A 13015-nucleotide genomic window follows, 5' to 3' on the forward strand; every position below is an offset into this window, starting at 1 on the left:
TATTTCATGCTAATTAGCGACAAATAATCACAATCGGGAGTGTGTAGACTTTTTGGATCACTCTATGTATTGATATTAAAGTAGGAAAAAAAAAAATCAAGACTTATACAGTGGTCCCTCATTTATCGCGAGGGTTAATTTCCAAAAATAACCCGCGATAGGTGAAATGCGCAAAGAAGGAAAACTTTTTTTGCAATTATTATACTGTTTGTTTTAAGGCTGTAAACCTCACCATTAACATTTCTTTCTTGTTTAAACGTTATCAAAGTTCGAACCTTAGTAAGAAAAAGTATACATTATTATTATTGTTGTTGTAATAATAATTATTCATATTGTTAATATTATTTTATAACAAAACAAATGTCCAAACCTTTTTAAACTTCCTGTTATTTTGTGCGTCAAATGGACCCGTTTAGAAAATCAAGAGATGGAAAGAAAGGATTTAAGTTTGTCTGCTGGCCGATTTTAAAATTTTTTGTTTCTTAACATTAAAAACATTGCGATATGTGATTTATTGTTTTTTTATGATAAACATTAGAGCACGTCACACTGACCCATTGTTAATAAATGATCACAACAGGAAGTTAAAAGCCCAAACATCTGTTTAAGTAAAAATAAAAATCTAAACATTTTCATACAAATGACACATTTTTGAAAGAACAAATTTAATTTTAATGAACAATATACGAAGTTGCAAACATAAGAAATGATCAATTTTGACTTGCTCGTATCTCACGCTTCTTCTGACCGTCCCATTTTGTGGCTCTGCTTTGATGCGTTTTTATTTTCTCCTTTATAGGTAGTCATTGCTATTTTTTTCTCTCCTGGGCGAAAAGATGAGAAAAACCTGACATGTCACCTTCGATTACATTTGAAAACTTTAAGAACAAAACGAAAGAGTCCCATTCTTGCGCATCTCACTGAACCTCATTGACCATTCTCACCACGGTTGCTAAGCGATCAAGTCTAAGTTCATCCTCCTACCTTTATTGACACTTGTTCTCTTCCCCCCCACTAAATTCAACTTAGTAAGCCGAACGCATTTGCGCGAGTCACGCACGGAGGAAATGTACTCAAATAGGTCTACAGTACAATGCGGGGTTTGCATGCTTTAAAAAACTGCATGTTGAACTGCACTGTAAAAATACAGGCAGTCAATGAGGACACCATACGGGTTCATACGCTTACAAAATAACACTGTAAAAAAAAAAAAAAAGCAATGTTGCGAGTCCGCGAAAGGTGAACCGCGATATAGCGAGTGACCACTGTACTGGAAAGACACATGTCGTATATGCATTGTGCTACAGTATATATGACAAGAAGGAACTTGAGGGCTGGCAATTTTATTTTGGAAATTGCCAGTCAAACCCATTAAAGTCTGTCACAGTCATTTCAGCAATGCGGACACGCGCTTAGCTGTACCTGGAGCTGATCGAGCAGGATGCCGGCCTTCTGCTGGCATCGGAACTCCTGAGGCACGGTGCCGTTAGGGCCGCCAGTCGATGTTCTTTTGTTAAAGTCGAATGGTGGCTGAGGTCCATCAGTTGTGTTCAGCAGAACTTCTTTCACAATGTCAGCGGGAGATTTAAAGACAACAGGGGCCTCTGGTGTCAGGGACTTTGGAGGATTCTTGGAAGACCATCTGCTCTTGGGAGGCTTGTAATCCCCTTTAGGGAAAGACACCCTCGGCTTTACCTTGGACAAATCTGGTACCCAGTGACTTGGATAGCCTTTTCTGGAATATCAAAAGGGTTCATTATTAACAGACAATAAGCAAAGTGTAGAAAAGAGAATGAATGTGGTACAAGAAGCCGGATACAAAATCATTAGTATACAGTGGTACCTTGAGATGCGAGTTGAATTTGTACCATGGTCATGCTTATATGATATCTCAAATCATCTTTTCCCATTGAAACGAATGGAAATGCCATTGTCGGCCCAGCCTTCCTCCCAAAAATAAAATCTGTTTTAACATGTCTTCTAATGAAGAAAAATAGCGTTCCATAATATTGTACTCAAAAATACAGTCATGACAATTAAATAGTATTAAGTAGAAAAATATTGAACTGCCTCTTCTTCAATTTCTTGTTCATCAAAACATGCAATGCTAAAAAAACTTTTGGCAGTGCCCTAGCTTTTTGATGTAAGAAGTCAAAACGTTTTTTGTCACATTATATCAAATGAATGCTGCTTCTTCTGGTGTGCCTGCCTTGGCCACCTTAGGGCAGTATGAGACAGGCAGATGGAAACACTGGTCACTGCAGTGGAGCATGTCCTGTGTCCTGCCTAGAACTTCAGTGGGATTCATAATAATGTTTCATTGCGACTTCTCAACTCCCCTCTCAGCTCATCAATATGGTTACTAATATTATAATAATTCTACGCAGAAGACAAAGAATATATGACTGTTAGTACTATTATATTGTCTGTCTACGTGTTGTTGCTGCACTGTTAGTGTTCAATCAGGCCTGGCCAACCCGTGGTTTGCAAATCGCATGCGTCTCTTTGGCCGGTTTCAATGCGAAACTTCAAAAATGAGTTCAGATGAGCGCAGCCCGCTCTCAACTCCATTATTGTGTATGTGGTGCAGGGTGGGGAGCACGGAATGGTGCGGTATAAGTTCCTTGCTATCGTCCTGCTCTTTCGCTGCAAAATAATGAGCTGTAATTTATTAAATGTAATTTTGCTCGCCGGTGCGGCTTTCCAGCACCTCACTTCTGGGTTCGTGTTACGCGGCCAATCGGATTTTGGCTGCGTAACCCACGTGATAATTTGACACGGCTGAAGCAATGCACTGATCATTGGCCGACTGGCGCACGTGACATTTCTCCTGCGGAGCTATGTAAACAAAAGCCAGCCGCGTACGCTCAGAGCTACAGTACATTATCTTCCGATTAAAAAAAAATAGATATGTCACTGCGACGTGCCATCGTCTTGTGGGGAGCAATGTCCGTGATTGACACTTCAACTTCGCCCGACTTCCACCCTTTGCCTCAGACAACACATCACAAATAAGTTGCCCTCCAAATGTAAGCATATCAGTAAGCATCAGAAAAAGAAACTAACAAGGTGATGATTTTATTTATTGTTACTTTGCTTTTTCTATACCTACTGCCTTTATTCACAGTGTTCCTGACCTGATAAGCAAGGAAATCACTGTCAGTAGACAGTATCACATTCCAAATGCTAAAAATAAGAAATATGATACTGTGAAATTAGTGACCAGAGCGTGTACCGTGAACTTTCCAGCAATACAGTGAGGCTTACTTCAGTTTTGCACTCTAAAAAAAGTTGGGTTCAAAATAACACAATTTGGGGTCAAGAATGGACCGATCCACTACTTGAGTCAATTTGACCCAACTTTCGTAGTGTTGTACAAAACCACAAAAACTGGGCTGTTTTGTACAAAACAACGCAAAAAGGTGGGTCAAATTGACCCGATTAGGGTATCGGTCCATTTTTGACCCCAAATTGTGTTACTTTGATCCCAACTGTTTTTAGGGTGCGCAAGCTTTCACACAATATTGCAATAAACATCATACTGTGATGTCAATACCGTGATAAAACCAAACCCTGAGCTCTTGATATTGTTACAGCATGTTTGTCTGATGAAAATGTAATTTCGGCCCATGATTGGATTATGAGGAAAAATGTCACTTTTACACAACGTGAGCAATACAGTGTGTGTGTGGAGGTCTCATTTGAACGTGGTAATGGGACGGACTACATTCGACAATCAAGATACCAAGTGTATGTGTATGCTGTGGCTCTTTGTGGTAACACAGCCTAAATTGTGGCTCTTTGCCTTTAAGTGGTTGGCTTACATGGTTAAAACACTGCGACATAGATACTAATTAGCATTTAGCTGGAGGAGTGAGCGGCAAAGCTATATGATTGTTTTAAATACAAAAGAGTAATTGTCTTGGTTTTCTGTTTAGTTTGACAGTCAACTTCTACTGTGAGTGGCAATAAACGGCTTGAAGCCTCATTTTTGATGAAATGTCCACTATTTGCCAAACCGCTGCTTATTATAAAGTGTGCTGGGTTGACTTCACTGCCATGGTGCTCCGGCACTGTAAAAAAACAGAACTTGAATTTTTTGGGGGCTAAAACATTAATTTAAGTTGTAACAACTTTAAAATAGAAATTATTGACATTTATGCCGCAATATTAGTTAGCGCAACAAAGCAAGTTGTTTGCTCCAAGTCAATTTCGTGAGTTGTTTTTCTTATACCATTAAGTTGGGGGAACAATACAAGAGACAATTAGCTCTGTAAAGCTGTAAAGAATATGCGGCAAAGTCATTTTCACATTTGCTAAACTTCAATTTTTTTTTTTTAAATTGCCCAACTTACAATTTCATCCAAGTTTGTTGCCTTGAAATTTTGAGTTCACTCAACTTTTTTTTTTTGTGCTCGCAAGTCAAAGCAAACAAAAAAATTAATTGGTTAAACGAAGGCTTGAAAAAACGTGTACATTTTAGACAATCTCAAGACACCACTGCAATTGAATCACCTTGATTCATTAGATCTTCTGGGAGTGTGAGAGCAGTCTTCCTTTGGCTTGTTATGAGAACTTGTCCTTGAAAGTACATCATCGTGACAAGGCGGTGACATATACGCCGGTGAGTGAGTGGGTTTTTTAGGACCAGTCTTTGAATTTTCACTCGTAAGACTACTCTGCCGATTCGTCATGAGTGGTTGAGGAGAGATAGCATCTTCTTCTAGTTCTTCTTCTTCATTTTCAGAGTTTTCTGGGTGGTGAGGACTGGACCGGCAGCTCATGACACTGTGTGAGTCTGCAAGACTATCTGTAAAGCACATGTCTGGAACAGTTTCACTTGTGATCCCTGGAGCAGCAGCCATTTCGTCCAAAGTAAAATGGCACAGGTGAGTGAAAATGGGCAGGGTTGGACGAGATGAAGCCTGGTATGTTTGGTACTGAGGTTTGCAATCTCCATCAGCTTCTACTATCGAGGGCGGGGACTCAAAAAATTGGCGCTCAGTGATGATTTCGGACTCTTCTTTGTTATTGTTGACTGGTCCATTGCGCAAACCCCTCTCACCTTCTGCCCCATCTCTCTTCCCCTGAGCCATGTCCAAGTGTGTGTCCCTCTCAGAGTAGTGATCGGTCTTCTGCCCTTTCGGTGTCTTCATCTCGTTTGCCTTGTCTTCATTATGTCTTTGTTCTTCTAAGAGGCTGACGTCATCGCAGACTAGAAACATAGGAGGAAATGATGTTAGTTTTTGAAAGTATTGCAGTAGTTTTTCATTACTATTTTTCAATACTAATTTGACATTGTCAAACAGTAAATATAGTAGTGTGGCAAAATAAATCAGCACAATAAACCCCAAATGCAAAAGTGTTTTCCAAGAAACTTTGCAGAGATGTCGTGATTGCATCAAGAAAAAATCCATTATTGAAGGAAAAGATAATTTCACAATTTTTCTGTCTGTGTTTATAGATTAAAAAACATGGTTGTTTCAGTAAATTTGAATGTCAATTCCTGGTTCAATTAGAATTGCTGTTTGGGGTTAATTTCTTAAACCCACCTGGTGTTGATTCCCCCCCCCGCCCCAAAAAAAATCATATTTAATATATTGATACTTGGAGCCTGAAATGTGGAAAAAGGTAAAAATGTTCTAGGGGGCCAAATCTTTTGCAAGCCACTGTGTGTGTATAGCTCTCTCTATCTCTCTCATATAGAAACAGAGATTCTGTCCATTCTGTCCCAGGGACGGAACGGCCCGTCCGACCGAGACCCATTTTGTGGACAAGAGAGGACGAGAACTCTTTTAAAAAGGACGGACTAAGCAAGGACGGAAGTGTGTTTTTGTCCGTCCCTATCTGGGTCAAGTACCAACTTACGTGTTGTGTTGGGTTCTTTTAAAAAGCAAGACCACTGTTCTCTTCTGCGATACTACCGAGCTGCCTTTATTAACTGCCTGCACATCACTTTTCATGTGCGTTCTCTGCAGTGACATTGCACAGGCATAGTCTGCCCTCTAGTGGTTTAACATTTCGCACATACCTTTTCCCTTTGCATGCAAAGTACGTCCTTGTGTGCAAAATCTTTAGACCATAAAAATCTCTGCCAGCGCCGACGTACACTTAAACGACCTGGAAGTGGAAGTCTAAGGCAATACTAGCCTGTAGCTAGCTGACCCCCGTTGTGAAAAAAACTGAGAGGCATATAAATACAGATCAACTGTTTTAATTCCTACAGCAATACCTGATTTGGGTGTACCGTAAATCCTCTCAAATTAAGTTGAAAGTCCGCAATTAAAGCACATCCTGTTTGTTTCTTTGGAAATCCAGTGTGGTGGTGTTCATACTAAAAAAAGATGACAATTGTGTGTGTTTATGTCCCGTGAATGACGAGATGAGGAAGTTAACATTCATACTTCAGCTGAGCTCATTCACACACCGTCTATTCGATTTCGTCGCTGTCCTGTGAAAAAAACTTATCTCCAATTTTGGAAACTTTTTTAATTTTCACTTTAATGCGATATCTGTAACGCGGAGACATGATTCATGTAAAAATAAGAGAATTAAAAAAAAAGGAGAAAAGTGTTTTTCACATGACAGCGAGGATTTGGTAGAAAGTAATACACACAATCATGACTATATCCATATTATATGAATTAGGACATCTTAGTCAATGTGCATCATATAAGACTTAATTAATTTGAGCTTTCATAAAGGACAGTAATAAGATCAGTGTTTTTCGGAAGTAATGATCTTGTCTCAGTTTAGTACGTACTCAATGTGAAATGAGTTGGCTTGTCTAGCGGAAAACAAAGCTGATGTATTTGCCGGGAACCATGACTTATTCTGTTGTATGAATGGTAACAGACGGATATACACGTTGCTTGTACCTTTTGTCATCCAAGTGAAGAGAAGTTTGTTATGCCTGCCATTATATGCCACTGGCATAGATAGAAAAACAATTTAAATAATAATAATAATAGTCATTAAAAATAATGATGTGAATATAGACTGTCATGTTACAATTTTTTTTTTTTTTACATCAATACTGAACCGAAAACCGTGAGCACAAAATTGAGAAATAGTGGATTTTGTGAACCGTTTCACCCCTAACACACACATACATACATACATGTGTGTGTGTAGCTAGATGTATCTATTTATACGTACTTCATTCTGCGGGGAAGATTAAGTTAATTTAAAATATAGCATATTATCAGTTCATTATCACTTTAGACCACCAAAGTTAAAGGAGTTTAGTGACTCACAGGTTGACAATACATCTTCAAGATGATCATCGAGGTTGTAGTTGAGCTCCTCAGATGGCATATCCGGAACCTCACAGCCACAAAGATCGTCAGGGGTGGGCGGTCCCGGAGATGAGGTTCGATTACATTCTGCATTGACATCATGTTCCTGTGCGTCATCCACCAGTGTCAATCCAATGATGCCATTCTCATCCATTTGGCTATAAAAGTCATCATCTTGTTCTTCCTCCTCATCCCACGCATCTTCAGATGTTTCAGAGGTGGTGGGTGAGATGCACGTTGGCGCTGGAGTCCAAGACAGAACCCCAGTTTTTGTGTTCTTTACCGTCTCCATTCACTTGTCAGTTTATTGGGACTCAACTCTGACCTGAGGAAATGTTGCAAACTGGCTCTTGGGGTCCCATCGGTTAGCTGGTTGAAGTCAAGTTGTGCTGAGGAAGTCTTTGAATGCAGCTCCTACAATGTGACAAAACAGTGCTCAATAAATAACAAAGCATTGAGAAGTAGACTTGAAGCCTAAAAACATTCAACGTCATTATAAAAAACAAAACGTGCCTTCATCTAATTCCGCATTACAAGTTACTTACTGATCAAAGTACAACATTTAGTTTAAGTTGAATTTATTTTTTTATTTTTTTAATTAAAGCACCCCATGGGTCTGACTCAAGAAGCGTTTTCATTGGCCAATAGGGCTGTTATAATTGGGCCATATAAACTTGACGGCATTGATTACAAGTTTTGACTCACATTTAAATAAATTATGTATGACATGTCTAATGTTGATCCACGATGGTCCAATAAGGCCTGCCCCATCACACCAACTCGCCTCCTCAGCCATCTGGCTGCCGATAAGTAGGGTCCAGTTTAAAATTAACAATAAACAAAGACAGAAAAAACCCAAAGATAGATAAAACTTTTGTGTCTATAGCTTTCTAATCCTGACCTGTGGCCCATTTTGCAGTTTTGTGCAGTTGCATTTTTTAACTAGGCCCAACATTGAATTGACATAAAACATCCATCCATCCATTATCGATACCGCTTATCCTCACAAGGGTTGCGGGGCATGCTGGAGCCTATCCCAGCTGTCATCGAGCAGTAGGGGGGGGACACCCCAAATTGGTTGCCAGCCAATCGCAGGGCACACAGAGACAAACATCCGCACTCACAATCACACCTATAGGGGCAATTTTGAGAGTCCAATCAACTTACCATGCATGTTTTTGGAATGTGGGAGGAAACCGGAGTACCCGGAGAAAACCCATGCAGGCAAAGGGAGAACATGCAAACTCCACACAGGGAGGCCGGAGCCGGGATCGAACGAACCCACGACCTCTGAACTGTGAGGCGGAGGTGCTAACCAGTCGGCCTTGACATAAAACAAATTATTTTTTAATTGAAAATCGAAAGTACAGATTACCGGTATACAAATTCTTACTTCTGAGAATTGCATACTCTTGTCCGTGATTAAAAAAACAACTTTTAAAAACAATTTAGATGAGCTGGGCTGACATTTTTTCTTTTAATCATGTATTTAAAGTATTTGCTTTGCCATGTTTAGACATTTCATTGTTTTGTATCACATGGCACACATCTTTTTGTCTCTGAATTTAACTCTGCTGTGACAAAACATGGCCAGGCAAATATGTAATCAGACTGTGAAAAGTGATAATCCAAGCTGTATGCTATTTGTGTTGTGAAATTTAAAATAGAACTGATGGAAACCAAATTTTCCATCATTCTAGAGTGGTTGGGCCCCCGCCGGCAGTGGACTTGAAACCGCAACCACATCCACTGCCACCACTCTGGTGAACTAAAATACATGTAGGATAGCGATCCGTGAAAGAATAAACTCTAATTATTGTGACAGTGTGGCTAACATCGCTTTTGGAGAATTGTATCTTCTACATTCTGCACACATCTTATCAAATGCTCCCTCAAATGTGGGCCATGGACAGCAAACGAGATTTGTCTCTCCACACACAAATACATTTCTTGATGCAATATGGTTAAAAAAAAAAAAAAAAACACCATGAAAATCGAGCAAAACTAGGGTTCTAATCAACAGGCCAGTTTCTAATCAACATTTTGAAAATGTTCTCATGTTGATTGAGAAATGATTCTACATTTACTAAGTAGAGAGCACTGCAGTAGAGCAGCACTCACATTCTCATTAGGAGAAGTGACTGCACTGCTACTTCAGTAGCCCAGATTAACACAAGGAGATTGTTATCTTGGTGCATCTGGCATTCTCTATATCTGCACACAACTATTCAACACATGTAGTCACAGCGGAGTACACGCCCATCGGGCCTTCACACTGGCTACCACGCCATTTTTTTTTCACTATGCAATTTTGGAGACCACAAAAGAATGAGTGGAGACGACTCAGCAGCTGGACAAACGCAGGACGTTTGGAAAGGGACCCATGAGAATCTCAAATCAGGAAACCACAAAATATCATCTGCAGGTATCCAAGTTTGGCCTGGGAGTAAATCCAGAAAATACCACGAGAAGCTTTGTGATATTGCTCATTGTATGAATAAAGTAAGTAACTACACCTGTTATCCTGGACATGCCAAAATGAATTGAGGATTTTCCTCTGTGGCCATAGGGGGGGGGGGATTCATCTGCATTTAACCCCTTACCGGAGGACTTCCCACACACTCAATGATCATTAGTGAACATCTCAGGACAGGAAGATGTAGCGAAACTGGGCATCACACAGGAGACAAGTAAGCACTGAAGCAGATGGGTGTACGTTTAGAAAAAAAATAAAGAGCGCTAATCTGTAAGAACCGTGCAGCCCTAATTTCCAGCACTATCCTAGCGTGTGTCATTACCACAACACATGGCATCTGTAAAACTGTAGCTCACCTTGGCGTTTAAAAAGTGCTGCTCTGAGTGGCACAGGCATTCCAGAGCTGCCCGACATTTCAACATTGACCCAAAAATAGTACGGTGTTGGAAAAAACAATTTCTTCCTCGCTGGAGCAGAGTGTAAGAAAGTTGGCAAGGAGTTGGAGAAAGACTTTGTTTTTTTTTCCCTTACGGGAGTACACGACCAAAGAGTATCCTTAAGGACAAACAAAATGAATTAAGCAAGGACTTGATTTATGATTTAATATATACAATTTCTTATCTTGTACGAAATAATTATAGTAGTGCTGCATATACAAGGGGTCTTCAACATATGGTTTCCAAGTTACAAAGTGCATGTGATGAACTAGTTTGCGCAGCGGTGGAAGAATATGCACCAGAAGGCAAGCTCGGTTATCGACGTACTTTAACGCCATTTCATGTCAACTTTTGTATTTATGACTTAACCACTGCATTGGCGTAGGATAGTGATAGAAACAAGGTCACTTTGTATTATTGACAACATGTTCCGTGAGTACAAACGAAGACCATACAGTTAACAGAGGCCAAGGACACTGCAGTTGACTAAATAGATGTCTCGAGCCAACAAATAAGAACATAAGATACTGGTTATAATATCCGATCTTTCACGTCTTAATTTGGGGTTCCTTGCCACACTCTACAAGTCACTCTACTTTCAATCATTTCTTTTGTACCTCGCTAACGCATTCTATTTGGAAGATTTACATCTCTCATAAGACCCATAACTAAAAGTACAGTATGGGCAGGCAGGAAAGCATGTGGCTGGACATGGATGTGACCTTGGACCACACCCACCTTGAAACTTTTATTTCGGATTCCGTTGAAAGATAAATGGGGCTTTTGTTCAGACAGAGATACAAACACCCAGAGTAGAAAACTAACTACAAATTGTCTGAAAATTACACTGTGCATACATTGTATGTGATCATACCACTTGTAAGCAAATAATGAACTACCATGACGACTTAAGTAAAACCGATGGCCCTCCTGAAAATGTGCACAGCAAACACAACATCGGGTACTGACATGATCCAATGCAGGGGTCACCAAGTATTCCCAAAAATGAGGTGCCCGTGGGCCTGTTCTATATATAGCTCACCGGTGATGTTTTTCTTTTCTTGGAATACTGTAGAAGTGATCATTTGACAATGTAAACACTTTGTGTTTACAGAAATAAATGTCTGCAAATGTACATTTCCTAACTTGTTAAATTATTGTTGATAATTCTTGTGAAATCGTTAACATGAACAGTGTCTTTACTCTTTACAATGATGAACATAATTATTAAAAATAACATCAAAAAGGTCATTTCAAATTTCGACAATGTGCAAAAGAGCAGTGATTTTCCACAAGTAAAACTAGGAAAGCGTATTTGTTTACTCGTCTTCCATATGAGAGAGGTCTGTCTACAATTTGATCTTGAATGAACTTTGCACAAAGTAGTTTCTATCTCATGTAAGGCATGAGACATTCCTAATCATTCATCTGTTCATTTTGCAGACGAGACACCTGTAAGAGCTCCTTACACCTTCACTAATCCAAATCTGTGAGTCCTGCAAGATTTGCTCAACAACATTTGTAAAGAAATACCGAGCAGCCTGGCTGCTGCTGATTTGAGAGACCAAGCGAGCACAGACTAAACATTTTCGTTGAAGACAAAATATTTTGGGCAACAAATATTCACTCAGTTAAATATACAATAGCAGTTATGTCTACCTTAAGGCAGGATTTGCAGATTTCACAAGGGTCCGTTGCCATGAAAACCACTAAACTAATGACAGCAAAGACCCGCCTCTGTGTCACCATGGCACACGCTCAGCACAACAAACCATGCAAAGTCAACAGGTTTCAACACAGCACGAAACGTCAAACTATAAAGTAAGCAGATTTACTTTAGTGCAAAGGATGTCATTTATACACAGGTACAGACAACGGATACACGAGAACGATTCCTTACGTCTTATAAACTCACTCCGGACACATTTTGCCAGCACAGGTACACCCCATGAAAACGACTTTGAAAAGACAATGTTCGTACCTTGTATTGGAACATATTTCACTTGTAGTTTCTGTCGAAGTAGCCAGTTTTGTAAAATTGAAGACATTGTTCTAAGTTGCAAACATTGATGAGCATGCTTGCGTCTTGCTGAGTGAGTATCCGATCAAACTTTTGTTAAGCTCAATTAGTTATTTACCCTGGGTTTAGTCTCCCAGGCACATGAGCGGCTCTGCTTTTCTCAGATCATTCCTGTAACAAAGCAGCTGCCCTACTTCGTCACGTTTAATGCCATTGCTAATTGTAGTTATCCTATGACTAATTTATATACACTAGATTTGTGTAAAGTACAGTGTGGTCGCTGTGCGATTGTTCCAGAATTGATTCCTAACAGACAAAATTTAGGATAAAAAGGATGGTTTGCTATCATTACCTTGGAAAGGAGGAGCTTAGTGGAAGATTGACATGTACTACTTCGACACGTGACTTGCTGTTGAAAGATTTGCCCACAAGGGGACACTATCAACTCGTTATTTCCCCCCCATCATTACTCATAACACATTGATTGCTTTCCGTGCATTTAATTGGCCTTTGAGTACTTTGAAACGAGTGATGTGAAACATACGTGTCATAGAGTCACACACGTGCAGCAAAATAACAGAACAAAATAACTGGATGCCATATCGAGTGTGATGTCAAAGCGGTGGTGCTGGGTGTTTTGCATTTTGGAACATTTGTTCCAACATAATTTAATCACATGTTGGACGATTCGTTCACCAGCCTCGTCGAGCAACAACAACATCCTATTGTGGGCCCTTTAAAAAATTAGAATTTAAAAAGCCTTTTGGATTAAAGGTGAACATCT

At 39.7% G+C, this 13015-nt stretch overlaps 1 protein-coding gene across 3 annotated transcripts in view; it reads right to left on the reverse strand.

The window, feature by feature from the left end:
- The window catches only part of akna (AT-hook transcription factor), a 29228-nt gene extending 16537 nt beyond the window's left edge, over positions 1–12691 (reverse strand). The window contains exons 1-4 of one of the 3 annotated variants that reach the window (XM_086054496.1): positions 12584–12691; positions 7257–7712; positions 4516–5215; positions 1423–1735 (exon numbers count right to left, since the gene is read on the reverse strand). In XM_086054496.1, the coding sequence (XP_085910622.1) occupies positions 1423–1735; positions 4516–5215; positions 7257–7590 (1347 nt within the window). In that variant the 5' untranslated portion in view covers positions 7591–7712; positions 12584–12691. Of the gene's footprint in view, positions 1–1422; positions 1736–4515; positions 5216–7256; positions 7713–12192; positions 12471–12583 lie in introns of those variants that run through there. The other 2 variants (XM_086054497.1, XM_086054495.1) reach the window with 2 other exon arrangements.
- Positions 12692–13015: the final 324 nt, after the last annotated feature.

This window comes from Filicampus tigris, chromosome 15 (assembly GCF_054856515.1).
Source record: "Filicampus tigris isolate MCC_2025a chromosome 15, RoL_Ftig_1.0, whole genome shotgun sequence".
Lineage (NCBI taxonomy): Eukaryota > Metazoa > Chordata > Actinopteri > Syngnathiformes > Syngnathidae > Filicampus > Filicampus tigris.